Source organism: Rhipicephalus microplus, chromosome 10, assembly GCF_043290135.1.
Source record: "Rhipicephalus microplus isolate Deutch F79 chromosome 10, USDA_Rmic, whole genome shotgun sequence".
Lineage (NCBI taxonomy): Eukaryota > Metazoa > Arthropoda > Arachnida > Ixodida > Ixodidae > Rhipicephalus > Rhipicephalus microplus.
Window position 1 is genome coordinate 62708921 of NC_134709.1, and position 19985 is coordinate 62728905.

Consider the following 19985-nt stretch of genomic DNA (forward strand, 5'->3'; position numbering starts at 1 on the left):
CAACGCGGATGTACCTTCGTTGACATTTGATACACCTCCATGCCGAATACTAACATCCATGATAAATTTTTAAACTTTTGTAGTATCTGTAAATGTTAACCCCCAAAGCATAGTCTGAGAAAGAGGAGTGATAGCAAGATGAGCGTCGCATATTGAACGTGGAAATTGGGCAAAGGGCGCCATGCCTCGGCCTGTTAAAGTGCGATTAAACTTCGTGGTACCCAAGATTGCGCGTTGTGTCACATCTTTGTATTCTAATTTATATCAAAGTGCAAGTGCGTCGATAAAGTTCCCTCTCCCGATATATACGTATGTATGTATGTATGTATGTATGTATGTATGTATGTATGTATGTAAGTATGTATGTACTATGTATATATATGTATCCTGGCTGACGAGTGAGGTAGGTTTGCCCCACCCCCCTCCACTCGGGAAAGAGTTGGTACTCAACTGGAATCACCAATAGGGTGCCTGTGATTTAGGGGACAGGAAACCACAACTCATCAGAAAACAATAACTGAACACCTACAAAGGCTTGACTACCGCCCCACATTTCACATAGCAATCATCAGGAGAACAGATGGTAGACACAGCATTGGTGCTTCGATTTCAGAGTTGCACAACTGCCCCCCCGCGCCTAAATTTTTTTAGGCGCAACAGCTAAATAAGAACAAAAAGCTGGCAAACTTCGTTTCAACATTTTTACTCTTGTCAATAACAATGCAGACATGCAAAAGGGCAGACTGCGAAACAAGGTTCTTCAGGCATCAGTAATATGTAAAAAAAATATACATAAAACACAGAAAATACGTGGTTGCCTCCAGACGCCCAAACATGGCAAGAGTGAGCACAAGCCTAAATCAACACCATAAAAAAAAGTTCCAGCCTGCAATAGCCCACGGCATGGCATCGCAGACTGAAAAAACAAGGCTGTTTGATCTAGAAAAAGAATTACTCGTTCCAGACGCCGAAGCATGTGCATCGGGCCTGAGCTTCTCTTGTTCTTCAACTTGATACACCAGGCATCATCTAGAACAGAAAAAACACAATGTAAAATTCGTGGCCCATTAATTTAATCTAGACAAGCACTTGACAAACACAGAACACCTATGGAACACTGAAACACTACCTTGTGACTAATGCTAGATTCAAGAACGATGTGTTGCGTGTCCTCTACATCTTTGGTATGATTGACAACAATACAAGAAAATGGACAGCACTCAGCTTCTAGAGAGAGTTCTTTTCCTGTAATGAAAGTTCAATGAGCCAACGTTAAACAATTATTGTGGTACTGCTGTGAATATAACTTCCTGCAACAGCTATTTGAAGCAAGGGATTAGAAAGAAACAGTAAGCAGTTCCCAGCCTCAATGTTCAGAACTGCCATAGCATCACAAAATGTGCAAGGCTAGTTTTCTAGTATAACCACCTCTGAACTGCCAAACATTTTTCGGCAGCACAATTGCAGCAGATGCACTTCTAAGAAAAGTTGTTATATCTACATTTTTCATCCACATCCATTTTTTCCCATGACCTTACAATATCACACCATAGCTTAGAACTCTATCGACATTTGCTAAGAGAGCCACATCAGCGATCACTATGCCAGCATTTTGAGAACTTCAGTTCATCTTCAACCACTGTTTACTAGATGCAAAAAGAACACAATACATTCAATAGACTGCAGTGGCTCAAAGCATAAGCCAACTATACTTTCAGTTATAGTATCAGCATCCTCAGGCTCAGCTTAGTTATTGCAATGGCATGGAAAGTCCGGCAGCATTTTTGTTTCTTAACATGCAAATTTCCACTATGTGTGGCACGTGCGCAGCCGTAAAACTCAAAGTATCAAAGTTGCAACACTGAACTTCTTATATACTCTCAGTAATCATTCCATTTTGTGAGGTGTCACCTGTGTAAAGAATCTAAAAGCCTGAAAACGCGTGCATCAGTTATGTAGCACTACTTCCAATTATACGATGCACCAAGTGACCTTAATTTGAACGAGCAAGTTCTGGGTACAACCCACACCACTTACGCAGGATTTTTCATTTTCCGAGTCTTTAAGCAACCTGAATGAGTGATTACACAGTAGGACACAAAAGAGAAATTTAAGAAAAAAAAAAAAAAGGAAATGAAACCTAAATCAACATAACAGCTGAGTGAAAAAATTCAGAATCAGAACTGGCCTCATGGTAAGATGAATTTTTTTTTAACCCTGATGGCTGCGGCATAGCCATAAAACTAGAGGCATCGGTGCCAAGTGCATGTTCACTCTTGGACATCTCTCTTTTCCTACGGTCTTTCTTTACCAACATGCATTTATATTTCTAGAACTTGTGTACCATGCAGTTCATGGAAGAGCAAGGAAGAGGGTGCTGTGCGCACAGTCATGACATGCCGTCCAATTGACATCCAAGATTTACAGATCACAGGGTTCAAAAAAAGCCTAATGTATTTTTATACAATATGAAATGTCCCGAATATGTGGCTTTTTACGTGCACCACACATTCCGTTTTGCTAAATACAGGGTTTCATTGTAATGTACAGCTAAACTTCGATAGAATGAACATGGCTGAAGCATATTATTGCCCAATATAACCATGTGAACGTTAAGTGCACGCCACCACTGAAATGTAACACATAATATGTTTGAAACAAATATCAGATATAGTGAAGCCGTATCAGTGTTGGGTGTGACACGGTGAAGAACAGGCTCAATTACTCCACTGAAGTAAAGCACAACTTCCCAAATTCAGATTTACATATCCAACTCGTTATAGCACGTGTTCCTAACCTTCCATACACTACATTTAAGCAGAAAAGGAAGAGAATACAGGCATTGCTAGATCTTGGTGCATGTGCATAACCGAGGAAACTGACCAGAGTTCACACAGCACCTTGCAGAGGTACACCAGCTCCATTCCTATTACCCGCCAGAACACTTGCAATATTTCAAAGCCGGAATGAAAGTATCAATAAGTGAACTGCTAGAATTAATAAACTCTGTGAAGTTGTGCCATAATTATGTTTGAAAACTTTTAGAAATACCACCATTTTATCTATAAACATGGCCGATGGGGAGTCCTACCATTCTTTTCTCCCTGTAAAAGTATCAACAAAAGCTAAGATTTCTGAGGCTACTCCTAAGTCAGCATCGCTGCTTAATTAACAGCTCCACTGTCCATATGAATTTATTCACAAAATACACAAACATTTCAGCTGTCATCTTACATGAACAAATCTTTTTAGCTCGTTATTACTGCAAGAAAAAATCAACATATGAAATAAATTACTCCATTCCAGAAAAACTATTGTGCCAACTTCGATGATTACGTCAAGGTATAAACACAGGTGAATCTTCACTGTCCACATGATTGTATCTCGACGCACTTTTCAGTTTCAAGAATGTTTATAGCAAAAAATTCTCGTGTGCTATTTCTGTATCTTGCTCAGCTGTAATGAGGGCTAAAAATATTGATTTGTGACGTGCAAGAACTGCGCACACATCAGACCCCGAATGAGAGAGAGCACGTTGGGGACACTCACTGAACCGAGTATTACAATACAGGCAGCAAGAGTCAGCCTCAAAAAAAAAAAAAACAAAAAGTGAAGAGGGCGGCTAGTGGGAATAGCAGGCAAGCTTTCTAGTGACCGATTTGTCACAGTCTGCCACACTGCCGTCACAGCATCAGCATTCTTCACGAGGCTGCCTTCTCTCTCTAAACCCTCAATTATTTTGGACATGAATGGCTCGTCCATCCACTGAAGATAATACCGTATTTACTCTATTCTACCGCGCCCTCAATTGTAACGCGCACTCGGTTTTCACGACGAAAAAAAAAGTAAGACATCGATTGCAACGCACACCCATTTTTCTCGTTGGCCCGCATGATCATACTACTCGGGAAAACGACTCCTTTCGGGAGCGTCTTCCGTTTAAATATGAGGTATGGGGAAAGCTTGTGCTTATCTGATGTGCAACGAAGCATTGCCGTCACTCTTTTTTTACCGTGGCCCGATGTCAGCATGCAAACTTGCTTCGCCCCCTTCTTTTCGACGGTTGTGGTGCCAGGCATGTCGAAGTAAAAAGGTGTCTGATCGGCATTCCCGATTTGCCCAAGCAGGTAGCCGTTGTTGTGCCGCAAGTTTGGGACGAACCTCTGAAAACTGTGAAGCTTTTCTTCGTACTCCTCCGGCAAGTTTTGGCGCATGCCCGTTCGCTTTCGGAGGGAAAAGCCTTTCCTCTTCATAAAGTTAGTTAGCCAGCACCTGCTCGCTTTGAACTGGCTCCGCGTTAGCCCCTTTTCTAAAGCTAACTGCATAGCCCGCATTTAGAGCAGTTCTGTCGTCACGGGCCGCTATGCCGCTCGATGCTCAAGCACATACTCGGCGAACAGCTCTTCAATTTGCGGAAACCGACCCTGCTGTGGTCCACTGAAGCCTTTGCATGAATCTTTGACAATTTTCTGCTTTTGTTTCCACCAGTCCCACACGCACGTTTCGGGAACTCCGAACGACCGCGATGCGGCCCGATTTCTGTCTGTTTCGGCATATGCGATGACTTTTCTTTTAAAAGCGGCATCGTGGTGCACTCGTCGAGTTTCTGGAGTCGACCCTTCCATGCCATCGATGCTAATGAACTACAAGATGACGAACTCCTCAGCACACGTACGAAGTGCCGCACATGGGAAACACATGGGTGGCCATTTCTGGGTGGCCACGGTAGGCAGAAATGGCCGACGCGCCATGCCGGCGCACGGGCGGCACGTAGGGGGCGGCCATTTTGGAAATGCCGATGGCAATAGAATGGCCGTATTCATTTTTTTTTTTCGCCCTTGATTTTAACGCGCATGCAATTTACGAACTCGCTTACTGGGAAAAAGGTGCGTGTTAGATTCGAGTAATTACAGTAGCCTCCCCCCCCCCCCCTCGTGAACATCTCGAACAAGACTCCCTCATTTCTAAGCCAGTTCATGTGCCGTTTCACTAATAGCAGCTTTCACATGGCATTTTTTTTAAATTTTTACTGTCATTACACACTTTAGTCACTTGTGTCAAGAAAATGGCATCATCTAAAGGCAATGCCTACATCACTCATGCATTATCATGGGAAAGAAGCCTTTTATTATTATACAGCTCCTCAGGCGCTAATCATTCAAACATCGAAGTCTACTGTGACTTTGGATGCGAAACCCGTAATGATGGTCGCACCGGTATTTGCAGCAGTGCACCAGACGAGGAAGGCTTTTCAAAGGACACTACGAAGAGAACACGCCATGGCAGGGAGGTTGACACGAACGACGTCCCCATCAAGTCTTCTCAGTTACCATTTCTGGGTGGCCACGGTAGGGCATCCCACAAAACATTACCTGTTTGCCAGTTTTTTGACAATTACACAATACTACAGACCATCAGACACTAATCAGCCATGGAACAATAAATTTTCCTAAGTCATTGTGACTAAACATATGCTTCAATTTTTTTCTTCAATCAAAGCACGCTCTCTAGAAGCCAAAAATATTCAATATCAAATTAAACAATAAACTTCTTAGACAAAAAAAAACTCTCAAAAAACAAAATGGTCTAGGGGTTCATAAAAACTTGGTGCTAATATTGGCCAATGGGTCAATTTATGAAGATAGAGCAGCAAGAAAATCTTGTCTCAGGATCGACACCAATGCTGTGATGCAGACGCGACGGAGTGTTTGCAGGCTGAGAGGGTTTCCGGCTCAACAATATTGATTGTCTTTCTTGGTTGCATTTCTCTATTCTCCAAGAGCTTGCTACTTTCGTATCAGGACTGCTGATAAAAATCGCTTGTCAAGAATGCCCTTAAGCTAATAATGTGCATGCAGTGGCAACGTAAACTTACCTGAGAGGCAGCGTTTAAAGAAAGAAAAGGCATGTAAGACAGACAGTTATCATTTAGAGGCAAGATAAGCACCAAATGGTTGTAAACTCTTTCCTTTGATAAATGTGGAAAAGGCATACTTAAATAGGTATATCTAACAGGCACACTAAAGTGAAACATTACATTAGTTTATAGTGGTAGACTGTTTTTTGAAAAAAAAAAAATGTTCTTGTTATTTTGGTGGTCACAGACTTATCATTAAGGACGAACCCCATAAGCACGCAAATGCACGCAACAGCACATCTTATTTTTACGTCAGATACCAATGACTACAGGGAACTTTCGGTGCGAGTTGACAGCCTCACGCCAGCGACAGTGAAATTCAGTCGCTGAAGCCGTCACATGCATTAGGCTTGACTGGGCAAGCGACTGTTCGTGCGAAGGCAATCTACGTCACATCACTCGTCGCTTTCGTGTGCATTTTCGCCGTCATGGGGTTTGGCCCTCTAATGTGCAAAGGAAGTTCAATGTCCCATGTTATGGGACTTCCAGTCACGAGAACGCCAATTCCAGTGCATTAGTGTGAAGTCGCAGGTTTTAAAAGAAATATCTAGCTATAGCCCCATTGTGGCTCAAAGTTTTCGAAGCTCACTGAACACAGCTCACTGAACACAGCTCACTGAATTCAATTGTAACACAAACAATGTGCCCCGTCTAGCTAAAAAATTTGAGAGGTCTACGCAGATGCGTGATGAGCTGGCATAAAATACTTAGGGAGCGTCACCTCTTTTTTTTATTTTCGAACTTTTTTGGTCTACCAATCTTTTTGATGATATTATCTTTATTTCAGCACTACAGAAAAGTATAGGTCGGCAAACTCACAAGTCTACTCACTCAGATTCAGGTCATGTCATAAGTCTAAGACCGAGCGAGTCCAGTGGAAGAAAATTTCAAACTTGTTAAACTGAAGCAGCTGCGTTTTTAAATTTTGAAAAGAGTGCACTGCAAGAAAGGACACCTAACAAGCTACAATGCATCTAATGTGATTGGCACATGCAAGCTTTTGAGGCATGCTTTCGAAAGAAATGCAAGGAAGCTAGCAGACAGAAATAAGCTGCTTAGTAAAGCAGACACTACACAAAAGAACTGTATTACGAAAGGGTCTCACTTTGACTGTGTTGTTGGCATCTGTTGGTTGCTCTGCTTCTGAATGAAGGTGAGATAAGAATACAGCAGGCTTCCGCCAACGCTAAACAGAGAAGAAAAAGAGAAACAGACAAAATATAGAGCAAATACGCAATGATATGCGAGACCTTCAACGTTATAACGTTCAGACGGCATAGATCACAGTGAACTTACGTTTCACTAATGAGGGCTTGCAGATACTGTGATCAGTCTGAATGTAATCATAAATGCTATCAAATCAGAGGACAATTGTACTGCTTAACTCTCACGAAATACAACTTCCATTTGAGCAACTATTTTTCCCAAAGTATAAATACGCAAGTACTAAATAATGCTCCAGGCTTTTCAGTGCAGAAAAAATAATAATTGTTGCGGCTTAACATCCAAAGAAAACGCCAGGCCTGAGCAAAAGGCGCAGCACAGTCACAGTGAAAGCTAGAAAAGCAGCCTTTCAGAGCCTTTTCTAAACACTCCTTGGGTAACTGCTGCAAGCACGCTTGCTGGGTACCTACTACGACAATAAAAATGATTTCTGGGTAGTAAGTCGGCATTTGCTATGCTATCTTTCGTCATTCTTCTGGGATGTGTGGTACCCACTAAACACTTGCAAGGAATTTTGTGCTAGTTGTTCATGCAGTGGCTGACAATGATGAGAAATTATGCCTGAAAAGGGTATGCGCCAAAGTTATTAGGTGATCAAGAACAAGCTTTTGTAATGGGTTGGAGCACTGGACGGCCCATTCGTTACACTATTCGCATAGTGTGACACCTGGTTGTTCTTTTGCTGTCCTAAAACTCTTTATTACTCATATTAATACCATTCCTTCCCCAACATCAAGCCTGTCTAAGGCAAGTTTGTAAACAAGTTCCAAGCAGCAATGTGGTTCAGTGGCAGAATGCTGGCCTGGCACGCAATGTACCTAGGTTCGAGCTCCACTGTGTCTTTGGTACTAGGTTTGTTTTTTCTTCTTATTTCGTGTGAAGTGGTTACGGACAATGGCGGCGACGGCGGACAACTACGGCATTGTGCATGACCCAAGTAGTGATCTCATAACAGCTTTCACTGTAAAACCACAAGATGATAATGAGAGACACCATAGTGAAGCTTTCCAGAAATTCCTGTCCACCTGGGATTTTTTTTAATGTGCATCTATATATAAGCACTTGGGCTTCAAGGATTTCCCCCACCAATGAAAATATGGCCGCCACAGCGGGAATTCTATCCTGCGACCTGCAGATAAGCAATTCTGCACCCAATGTAGAAAAAAAAACATAGTACGCAATGTCTACTGCCCTCACAAGAGCCTGAGAACAGTTAACTGTGGACTTATAAGTCACGATGAACAAACTACAAAACATACGTTTTCAAGAGCACACAAAAACAAACCTTACTCTTCAGTAACATCAAAGATGCCAAGCAATATGCCCTGCTCTTCTCTAGACAAAGATGCTCTCTTACCTAATATTAAGGCCCACAAAGTTGGAAAGATTGAAGATGTAGTCACCACCAATGTACATTCCGACATAGGTGGTCATTATGTTCTGAAAAAACAAAAAATAAGAAAAGCACAAACGTGAACTCAGCAATCTGCAAAATTCAACAGGCCTCCAACGTGTACATACAAGTCAGCCAAAAAATATCAAAGGAGACACCAAGTCATCATCACCATCAGCCAGACTACATCCACTGCAGGACAAAGGCCTCTCCCATGTTCTGCCAGTCAACTCAGTCCTGTGGTTGCTGCTGTCAATTTACACCCACAAACTTCTTTATTTCATCTGCCCACCAAACCTTCTGTCTCCCCCTAACCCACTGGCCTTCTCTAGGAATCTACTGAGTTACCCTTAATGACCAGCGGCTATCCTGTCTACGTGCTACATGCCCGGCCCATGTCCATTTCTTCTTCCCAATTTCAACTATTATATCCTTAACAACGGTTTGTTTTCTAATCCACTCTGCTCTCTTCTTGTCTCTTAAGGTTACACCTACCATTTTCCTTGCCATTGCTGGCTGCGTCATCCAAAAAAAATATGAAAAGAGACTCCAAGTATGGCCTCATAATTAATTGAGAAACGTTCACTACCTAAGTGTGACCACGCTGAGGAGCACTTCCAAAGTTCTGAATCCAGACCCTCAGCAGCTTAGTAATTAAAAGAGCAGGAACAAATGAACTTGAGAACGAATGGGATAAAATGCAAGCTAGTGTGAAAGTAACAGCTTTTGCGCCATACATTCTTGTTTAAAACACCCTTAGCACCAAACTTAGCATGAAGCTGCAAAGCTGCGCAAATGCTTCGTCTTCCTGCAGGCATTCGAATACTAATCACGTTCTGCTGGACATGTTAGCATGCGGCAACACTGTGCGACATTTTTTTGTGCATGACTGGCTGTATGAATAGAAAATATTGTTCAAAATAATGCTGGGCAGGTTTTTAAGCATTTGAATTAGTAGAAATTCTTCCCTATCCAGATCTACTCAACTCTTTCTTGGGAACAGCCATGTAATTCAAATCTGCCAGACAAATTATAAGCCCTGGTGTTATACACTCAAACATCGATATAATGAATTCAGATACACTCAATTCTCATTATAATGTTGCATCTAGTATTTAGATACAGCGAACTTATTTTTTGACAAAAATAAGTTCGCTGTATCTAAATATTCCTTATAAACGTTTATTTGTATCTATCCATCGCAAGATTATTTCTCATTTACTTCGTTAAAAGCAGTATTTCGTTATATCTTGGTTCATTATATCAAGGTTTGAGTGCATAACAAATTATAGGTTAAAATGAAGTAAGTGACCAATAGCTTTGCCATTGATACAGTGCTGCAAACAATCATTTATAAGGAATTTGGGGATATTACAAAGTATTTTCATGGCAGATGTGAGTTTGTTATAAGGAGGTGTGATTGTATTCTGGCACACTGCTCTCCAAAGCATGTAGATGGAGTGCTTGTCATTCAGAGACTAGAAGCGATGCTTGTCACTTAGAACCGATGCTTAGAAGGACGGAGTGTTAGTCATTTTGAAGCAATGCACGTACCTTTAGGCAGCCGATGATGGTAGTGGTGAGAGCAGAGTTATACGCAGTGCACAGCACCGTGGCGTACATTATCATAAAGCCCATCAGACAGGAACAAAGAAAGGCACCCAGAAATCCAGGCTCCAGCCATCGCGGGTACTCCAGCGCCTTTTTTTTATTATTGTGACCCGAACAGAAGATGAAAGAAAGGCACTGTCATTGTCACACTGAAATAGAATTCAAAAGTCGCCCGACCACTAGCACATGTACACTCAAACCTCGATATAACGAACCTGTATATAACGAAATATCAGTTATAACGAAGTAAATGAAGAATACTCTTGCAATAGATATGGTGTTGGAAATACACTTATGTAATAATTTTTTTCATATAGTGAACTTATTTTGGTGCAAGATGCCACTTTGTTAAAATGAGGTACGAGTGTGCATTTAACATGGCCGCTTGCAATATAGATTTCCCTATATTAAATGAGGTCTCAACAACCAACACTGGCATCTGTCCAAGAGACCTTTAGTTAATGCCCTTTTCACTGCACATTTCAACAATATTCACTATATGAATACATCTTTGCTCCCAAGCATGCATCACGATACACTGACGCAAGGTCGCAATTAGTTGCTGCGGAACATCCGATTTCCAGCACTCTCTTTAAAAATTGGAAGCAACTACTTTTTCGAGACCATTTTAACTAACAATAAGTAATTAGTGTTTCATGTTATCTGCTTTTTCTTTGCCATTTCTGGCACTGCCTTTTTTTTTTCACCTGTGATGTCATTTTTCAGCTTCACAGTATTTTTAGTGTACGAGTTTTGCTGATGAATTTCTTGCTTCAATACACTTTAGTTAAGAGACCTTTATTGTAGTACTATTCTTTATAACTACTACCTCACTTCTAAGTCAGCTGAAGTTCAGCATTATGACAATATTCTTGTGCCCTACATGAGATTGTACTCTAACACACAGCAATGTTTGCCATTTATAAGTTTTACTCGGCAATGTACCCAGTTTCGGCGACATTTACAAGGACACGGTAACATGCAAATGGGCTCACCATTGTCAGGTCACCAATGGCCCACGACAGAAAAGCCAGGGGTGCCACCATGAGCAAGGCATTGTAGAAGAGCAGTTCGTAATTTGTGAGGTCCTATCATTGGGAACAAAAGAACAGAAAGCATATCAAATGCTGCTCATGGAGAAACATTTGTTGCCACTAAATCCGAGGAAGCTTTAAAGAATCATACTAAAAGGCAAATATCAGGTGGCCTATGAAGAAGACTTAGCGTTACAGAGTCCCAACCTATATAAAAACTCGTGCAACACAGAAAATGAAGTACGAAGTATAGGAGTGGGTCAGCATCAGTGTTTAATCAAGTGCCACATCTGATCGAAATTTATAAACCACCGACAGCCGCTCGTAAAGGTTCATTACACCGTATTTCTATGCAGAAGCGTAGTTTTGACGATTTCGTTCGCAAACCCTAAACTAAATTGACCGAGTCAGTAAACGTCTTATAAGCTTTGAGGCACAAAACTTCCAGAAGAATGCATTTGAACAGCAAAAGCCGTGTCAGACTGCGCGCTGAAGTGCTTTCACGGCGTTGTGTTTTTCAATGTCAGAGCGTCTGGTGCGCATACCTTGGCGTCGACAACCTTGCGAACGCATATGATGTTGGCCGCAGTGAAGAAATCATTGAGCAGGACTAGCGTGTAGCCGCCAACATCGAAGGACAGGTCTTTGCTGAAAGGGAGATGGCCCGAGCTCAATTAGGACAGTCCCTGGACGACCCAACAAACTGAGCTCTTCTTTTTGAAATGGCGGCCATCCGTGCTAATGTGTAGCAGATCGATACAGACCAGCAGCGAAGCTGTGATGTCTATTTCAAGACACTTATCTGGATGAACTTATGCTTGCAGAACAGCTGTGCTTTTCAAAGCACACATTCATCACTCTGCAACAATCATTTTGCGTGCTGTCCCTTTCCTTCTTAAAAACTCAACGCGCACTTCTTTCCAATCAATAATGCTACGTCGCATCATAACACGTGTAATCTTTGTCACTTGAAAGCCCTGGAGGCGCAGCATAAAAGCAGAAAAATGGAAACCTCACAAACGGTGATTATTATTGTACAACCAAAAAACACCCCAAGAGGTACAACTAGAGCCTGCTTGAAGTAGGTACATCATGCAGTATGCTTAGGAATCTTATGATAATACATGCAAAGGTACAGCACTGGCACAGTTTTAATTCTTCTCTTGAAGGTTTTTTTTTTTTTTTACACTTCGCTACCTTAAAATACCATCAAAAGTTTCTCTTGGAACAGAATAACTTTTTTGTAGCACAAGACAAAACATCTATAAAATTGTAGGAACAGCCCAAATATGTAAACTTTATTAAAAAAAAATTTCAAAAGTTAGTAGGCATGAAGACAGAAATGAAGCTTTCTCTTTTTGCAGGAATAGCCCATCACATTTCCAAGGATCATCCCTGTAGTCATGGCTATGCAAGTTCGCAACATGTGGCTACATAGTGCATTTAAAAAAATTACACCGTCTACCGCTAAAGGGAACCACGTGTACATGCGAAGCAGCAGGTGCGAACAAAAGCGAATGCAAAGTGGGTGCCGGCCACGTTAACGCTGGCGCTTATTGCAGCATTCGCAGGAGAGAAACCTGGGGTGGCGCAAAGCACGCAGTGATAGACCAGAGTTTCCTACTAGAACATGCCGATCGCTGCTAATGTGCACCAAGAGACAAAAGAGTCCGATTGGACACAGAGACCAGCAGTCCGCTTTTACTTGATGCACACATTGCGAATTTTTGTTGTTCAACAATGCACAAGAGAAGTCTCCCACCAGCACTACCTTGGAGGTTCAAATGGAGTACCTATGTGTACGGTGTACCCAGTGAATGGTCATGCAACGTGAGCAGTCCGTTTTTTAAATTAAAAAAAAAAACTCGCTAGCACACACTGGCTTAAGACGCTGGCTTAAGCGCGAGCTTAAGAGGAGGGAGAGGGGAGGCGCATGTCTAATGGAGGCGTAAACCCTGTGGGGATGAGGGGAGGAATGCTGAAAGGAGAGATGGGAGAGTGAGTGTAGGTTAGCGCACACTCACTGTGTAGGTGATACGAGGTGAGAGGAAGCATAGGAGAGAAAAGAGAGAGAGAGGCAGAGCTGACGCACATGCGCATAAGGGAGGTCACGCTGCGCAAAGGGCAGAGCACGGCCCTATAATTCTAAAGTTATTGAGCCTACAACATTTCCGACTTATCTTTTCCGCATGTTTGCATTGAATAACAATGTTCCTAGTGGAGCAATGTCGTTAACACAGCGTTACCATTTTGTACTCTGCACTCATTATCACATAGTGCCTTTTTCATTTCTTCAAATCGCTTCACTGCTGAGAAAAGACACTCTCCACCATGTTCTGTCCTGCTTACATAACTTACGAATTCTTTAACCTCACTACTCCTAATTCACAGTAGCAAAATAATATGCGAAGGACCACATGGAAAGTACTTACCACGCGGCTATCATTGCACCTCCCACCATGGCAAACACAGAGATCACGACACCTGTCTGAGGCCTTTTCCTGGGAAAAGAGAGACGAAGAATCAAATGCTACTTCACAGCCCTGCGTTGGTGAGCACGATTGCTTACACAGGGATTCCCTGTTATGCCCAAGAAAGTTACAAGGCAGCAGCGTATTTTAATTTATTTTGAGTAAATAAGGCATCTGACAAATATAACCTTACCAGAAATGTACTTAGTTCTGTAAATGGATAGCTCTAAATGAAACAAGACAAAGTAGGTGCACAAAAGCACAGGACCAGCAATTCAGAGTTATCCATGTGCTATCCATTTCTGAAAGTTATAAACTAGCCTAGCAATGCATTTTAATAAGGTATCTTGTTCTTCTCACCATGTGTACGGTGACAGTTTAACATTTGGTGCTTCTACGATTAGATTCACACTTTTCTCTCACAGCACATATCTGTCATATGTGCTTTTGCTGAAATCCTGTTTATTATCACTTTCAATGTGATGGCGCTGTCTACAACCGCGAACGTTGACCAAGTTTTGCAGAATCATGTTAAAGAATTATTGATTATTACCACTACAGCCATGACAAGCTCAAGAAGGAATGAATCTCAATGCAAGCGGCGCTCGTGTTGTGTTCTCCCTGTGCTTTTCTCGTGTCTTTCTTCGTGTTCAAACAGCGCGTCGTAAGTGTCAACTATGTACAACCAACTAGCCCCCCACTCTGGCCCTTCGAGTGATTAAAGCAAATATAAAGTTGGCTAGTTTCGTATAGCATGGAGCTATGGAACCCTGTAGCAGTATGCATTCACTTTGCAAGTTCCAGCTATCTAATCAACATAGAGCACAATGCATGGTATATGAACGAGGCACTCATGTCAAACAGTTCCAAGAATAGAATATAGAAATAAAAAAAAAATCAAGATAGAGGCTAGTGCAATGAGAATTTTTAAAAAAAGGTTCATATTCAGAAAAACTTGAACTCACCTCAGCACCAGGTATTCCCCGATCATAGTCATGAGAATGGAAAACCTACGTAATGCTGTGAACATTGGCAAGCTGCAGAGAGAATTTGTAGATGCTTAGTTTGACAAGCAAAATAAGTATTATGGCGCATTTGTTCTGAAGACAATGTATGTCCTACAATAACATAGATAAACTTGGAGCCAAATGAAACATTCGAATGCATTCATTTACAATATGCCCACTGGTTTGTAAATAAGACTTCCACAATGTCCAAACATATGGCATGACACTGCTCAATAAAAAGATCACTTTTTTATGCTCCTTGAGAAATTTCAAGCTTGCGTACTGCGACCTGCACATTTTTCTTTGTCAGAAACTTTTCCCCAAGGTAATCTCAGTTGCACTGTGATCAAAGTAGTGTTCGTTGGCTTGTTTGTTTTTTTTTTCCTCGGCGACTTCAATCATACAAGCACATACAATGAAGGATAGATGCTGCGGTGAACAGCTCAGCCAAGTCATGAAGTCGTGTGTTGCAGTGTCGTTATTCATGGGGGGAGGGGGGTACAGGGGGTTCGACCTCCTTTTGTTCAAGTTGGGGGAAACACACCCTGTCCTCCCCCTTGAAAGTTAGCTCGTTGGTATATATTTGAACTACTTGACTGTGAAATATAGCACACTTTAGAAAACCAACATCTGAAGCCCTTCCTAAGTGAAGATACAAAGCTCAAAATTGAAAGCTTCTTTCCATTTAAAAAAGCACTGAAGAGCACGAGCACAGATTACTGTTACTTCTGATGTGCTATTATTGCTTAATATGCTTGTCTTCAGAATGCGAAGTAAAGATTTCCCGATCATTTACCACTATTTATCTATGTTGACGGTGTGTTGGAAGCCATTGGTGATCAAGTATTCGTCTACCTAGTTGCTAGACTATAATTATGCTAGTTTTAAAAAAATTACCAGGAAATATGAGCATGCTTTACCAGCACGTCATTGTGGGAGGCTACATCTAAATAATATACACAATGGGGACCGCAGATCAAGCTAAAGAACTGCATCTTCGCATGTTATAGTAAAGAAGTTCTAGCATTATCACTTCGTCAAACCAGGGTGGTATATTAGCTAAAAATATGCTAGAACCCACCTACAAGCCATACTTAGAAACTGACTTCCCCAACATAGTATTGGCTGCTGAGCTCTGGTGTAGTCGGGGGGGATCGAGGTGTTTGTGCTCACAATTGTGCAGGCACTGCCTGCACCAGTGGCCAGGCAGACTTATTGAGGCATTGAAGCACTCTCTTCGTCCCGCTCTGCCACACACACACATCCGAGTATGGCATTCAAAAACTTGGCCCGCACCACAAACTGTTCTGCCACAACTCTGTATAATGTAGTAGCAGATGTTAGCGTTGCAGTCGAGAATAATGACCGAGTGAGTTGCGCGGCTTTAGCTACAGAAACAAACTACCATATTAATAGAAAGTGCGCCCCTCAGCGAGTCTAAAACCGGCAGTCGTTGTTGAAACATCTTCTCCGAATCTTGCAATTTTTTGAATGGGACAAAATGGGTCTACATTGAGGCAGCTCTCATAAGCTGCGGGCTAAACCATTCAAATAGCATAGGAAAGTAGGCACTTTGCGGCAGGTAAATACAATTACGTCCAGATTGTGTCAGTGGTTCGGTAGTATCTGAAACCATGAGTCATTTTCGACGTCACATTTCATTCATGAAATACGATTTATTTTGTGTGGGTATTTTCCACTCAATTACGGCGGGTCACCCAACCACCACAGAGAGATCTGTGACATGCACATGTCCTGAAACTCTGGGGATGTGCTCACTTCGAAAACTGAGCTAGTGCAGGTAAAACAGAATATATGGATGTTGTCTTTGTGGAACACTTCACAAATTCTTTTTAACGGTGTTACCCAGTGAACATAAGACATATAGTGATGGCGTACCTAATTTTTTGTGTGCCTCCCAAGCCACACACTAGATTGGCTCCAAAGAATATGGGAAGCGGCAGTATCTGTAAAGGCAAATAAATACTTTCTTCAGGTAAGCATTCATTAATAAAAATAAAACATGTTTATGTTTTCATGTTCATGAAAAAAACATGCCAACACATCATGCGTTTTGCTTGTGTCTCACCTTAGCACACGTGGCCATCGATATATTTGGAAAGTCTATAAACCCTGCTTGCCTTAATGCCCATATCAGGATAATGGTAATAACCATCTGGAATGGAGACGAGAATGTTCAATCACACGTTTATTTATAGTCAGCAACAGATAACAGCATAGTCACTACAATATCGGTGATCAAGGCTACAGCAGAATGATTACACTCTCAAGATCATTCCCCAAAACCATGATATGATTATGAGCCGAATCATGGTGGGAAACACCAGGTGAAGTTGACAACCTAGCTAGGATCCTCTAACATGCATGCAATATGCAAAGCAAAACTGTCACTCTATTCTGTTCCCATACAAATCAGCAGAGGTTAGGTCATGAGAAAATGATATCCCATCTAAGCGAAGCAAAATACCGTCAAAAACATTCTGCTCTTTCCTTTCACCTCCCGCTACAGCACCCAGAATTGCACCACCGAGCCCTCAGTGAGATGGCTGTAAGGCCCGTTATCAGCGTCGTAAAACTTTCAGACTTCCCACCCAATTACTGCGTTTATCTCCGAATCCCAGACGCAGTTTCCGGCGGCGGTTGCGGCCGAAAAGCCGCTAGAGTGTGTGGTGCCGTACTATCATTTTCTTCCCAAAGCACGAGAAAGTTTTGCGTTTTTTGTTTGTTTTTTTTGCATAGTCACTTGTCCAGCCAACGAATTGAAACTGGAATGCTCCCAAGTTATTCGGTTTTGTTCAAGAGCATGATAATACGGCCTATATGCACACTATAGCGAAATCCCGCTACAGCAAATCCCTCGAAGAAGTACTTCTCTCTCTCTCTTTCGGTTACTTAAAAGAGGTCAAAGTGACGAGTAGCGACAGTGCGAATGCGGAAAAGCGAAACATCAATACGGAATGAAATGGCACTAATAAAAGGAGCATGCCGCGCATTTTGCTTTCGGATATGACAACGGCGCCGCAGCAAAAACTATAGCGTTGGAACTGCGAGGCCGTTACCTGAGCTCCATATCAAAGACCTCAAGTCTTTCGAAGTTCAAAGAAAAAAAAAGAAATCGTATTACTAATAAACAAATAGTACATAGATTGCATGCAGCGCTCAGTAAATACGCTGGGCGTGCCGACAGCCAGTTTTTTTTTTTTTTCAAGCATGGTTTCACTTTCGGAAAGTAACAATACGCAAACATTCCTAAATGATAGTGAAAAAGAAACCAAGGTAATAAAATGAAATAACGAATTGATGGAACTTGCTTTGTCTACCTCTTCGAATAAAGCATTTATCGCACGTACTTCACACGTAATTCAATGTACGTGTGTGTCTCATAATGGGCTTGTAGCTTCGCAGACAGATCAAGATTCCAGGGCGCGCGGTCCAACCACCGAAACTAATTATAGACAGGCCCGTCGTTGAACTACCGCGACAAGACGGGAAAACCCCCCAGTCGTCGGTCATTGCTTCAATTTTTTTTTTTTCTTCTCTATAAGTGCGATTCGGTGAAGTAACACGAAACCTGTCTGCGCGTTCTCGGAACTCTCCCCGAGCAAACTGCATCGACTACTTTTAAAGATGAAACGCTCGACACGACAGTAAGTGTGCATTGCAATGCAACCGAATGCGAAGCAAACTTAAAACAAACTGCGGCGAGAACGTTCTCCATCGAACGTAGACGCCAAAACGTAGGCGCCAAAATTTATTGGGGTGGTTTCGCATTTGCCACATGCATTAAAAAAACGCGCGCGCCAACCAACAATTCAAACCAAGCTATAAATTTGGACACGATCCTAATGTAGCTGTGCACAAAACTATCTTGGCTGTAACTAGTTCGTGTTAGACGACATCTACAGTACCGAAGTGGCAGTCAGTTAACTAACATCAAAACTCAATCGCATGAGCGCTGTTCACTACGGCAGTTTTTCCCAGAGATGCAGTTGAAAATAGCCCATTATTATTTTTATTTTTGTAAAAAAGGGTCACCTATAGAGCAGTCATTCCTAATTAGAGCGCTGTTCGCGCTAAACAAAAACAAAAAAGGGGTTGAGAGATTTAAAATACGCCGTGAATGATATATTCCTTGATTTCATTAAGTGAGGAATGGGAGCGCAAGTGCACTGACATTCCTTCGGCAAGTTGACGCACTGAATCGACTATCATAACAGTAACGGGCATACTTGATCTTGTATTGCTTCAACATAGATCGGTACTACTTCAGAGCAGTGGCAAAGGTAAACGGGCATGCAAAGGACATACCTGACCCACCCCCAAGAAATGCGGCGAAGGAAACCTGTCGGGAGGAGACGAAACAGAAAGGTATATTAAAAAGGCACTTCGTCTGACACCTGAGACAGGTGAAGAAGATGAACGGGAAACATGCATGATAGAAGGTGAAAGCGAAAGCGCTCGCCTAAGAGGCTGCATAGCGCATGGCTACGAACTCACCCGTAGGTAGTGAGCACGACTTTGTTGATAATAATGATGAGGAACGAGACGACGCCGTAGAAGAGAGCGGAAAGCACCTTGGCCCGAGGGCTGATCCTGGTTACAAGCGGATCGTCCATGGTTCCTCACTAGCTCGGTACAAAACAAAACACGGCTGTATCACCACCGAGGAGGCACTGCATCCATGGCTTTCACAAGAGATGCGGGTGGTATTCGTGGCGCTTTGGCTAGCGCCGCGTCGAGAGAATTTATGCGCATAGGTGACAAACGGCGGCGTAACACAGGCGGTACGCTGAAAAGATGCGACTATAGAACTCGCAAGGCCACAGCACCTGCGTGCAGCGCGTGCACGCTTGTCACACACACGGGCTGATTGCGTCACGATGTGATGGATGCCGCTACCGGCCTCTGCTGGCGCCTTCCAGATAACATAGCACATGCTGCGAGTTGCTGTCGTCCACTTTAGGTGCTACCAAGTACTTAACCACAAGGCTGAACAGTGTCCTTTTACCGAAAAATAATTTCACGTTTTTGTTTCACAAGGATGCTTGGGGTCATTTAGCTATGCCTCAGTGACCAAACTACTACAGCATGTATGACAAAGATAGCTCTCCTCAGAGATTAAAAACACAAATAAAATAAATGTTTCAAATTTTAAAAAATTTATTGCTAAAGTTGTTTTACTACAAATTAAAAAAGTAATAGTGCAACAACACTTTGAAAAAAAGTATAATTTTTTTTCACAAACAACTTTTCAAACAGTTCTAAAAAACATGTGTTACTTATTTTAAAAAAACCAATATGATTTGA

At 42.1% G+C, this 19985-nt stretch overlaps 1 protein-coding gene across 4 annotated transcripts; it reads right to left on the reverse strand.

Annotated features, from left to right (window-relative positions):
* Positions 1-809: 809 nt before the first annotated feature.
* Positions 810-19461, reverse strand: frc (UDP-sugar transporter UST74c fringe connection). Of its 4 annotated transcripts, XR_012886531.1 has the most exons (13): positions 19176-19461; positions 18987-19020; positions 16747-16833; positions 16557-16624; positions 14616-14687; positions 13612-13680; positions 11725-11827; positions 11141-11233; positions 10089-10235; positions 8499-8581; positions 7023-7103; positions 1130-1245; positions 892-1029 (listed from the first exon to the last, which is right to left on the reverse strand). XR_012886531.1 is itself a non-coding variant. In XM_037432257.2 (12 exons), the coding sequence occupies exons 1-12, from the start codon at positions 19292-19294 to the stop codon at positions 1026-1028; spliced, it is 960 nt and encodes a 319-aa protein (XP_037288154.2). In that variant the 5' UTR covers positions 19295-19461; the 3' UTR covers positions 810-1025. The 4 variants fall into 4 exon arrangements, 2 of the variants coding, with proteins under 2 accessions (XP_037288154.2, XP_037288155.2); XM_037432257.2 differs by lacking the exon at positions 1130-1245 and having other exon boundaries at positions 810-1029; XR_012886532.1 differs by lacking the exon at positions 8499-8581.
* Positions 19462-19985: the final 524 nt, after the last annotated feature.

What these genes read in the sequence shown, in the direction of transcription:
- frc (XM_037432257.2), bottom strand. Translation starts at nt 19,294, where the DNA reads ATGGACGATCCGCTTGTAACCAGGATCAGCCCTCGGGCCAAGGTGCTT. An exon ending in ATTTCTTGGGGGTGGGTCAG is followed by an intron (nt 16,834 to 18,986) that starts GTATGTCCTTTG and finishes TCTCCATTCCAG; the next exon opens with ATGGTTATTACCATTATCCT. An exon ending in GGGGAATACCTGGTGCTGAG is followed by an intron (nt 13,681 to 14,615) that starts GTGAGTTCAAGT and finishes CTCTTTTCCCAG; the next exon opens with GAAAAGGCCTCAGACAGGTG.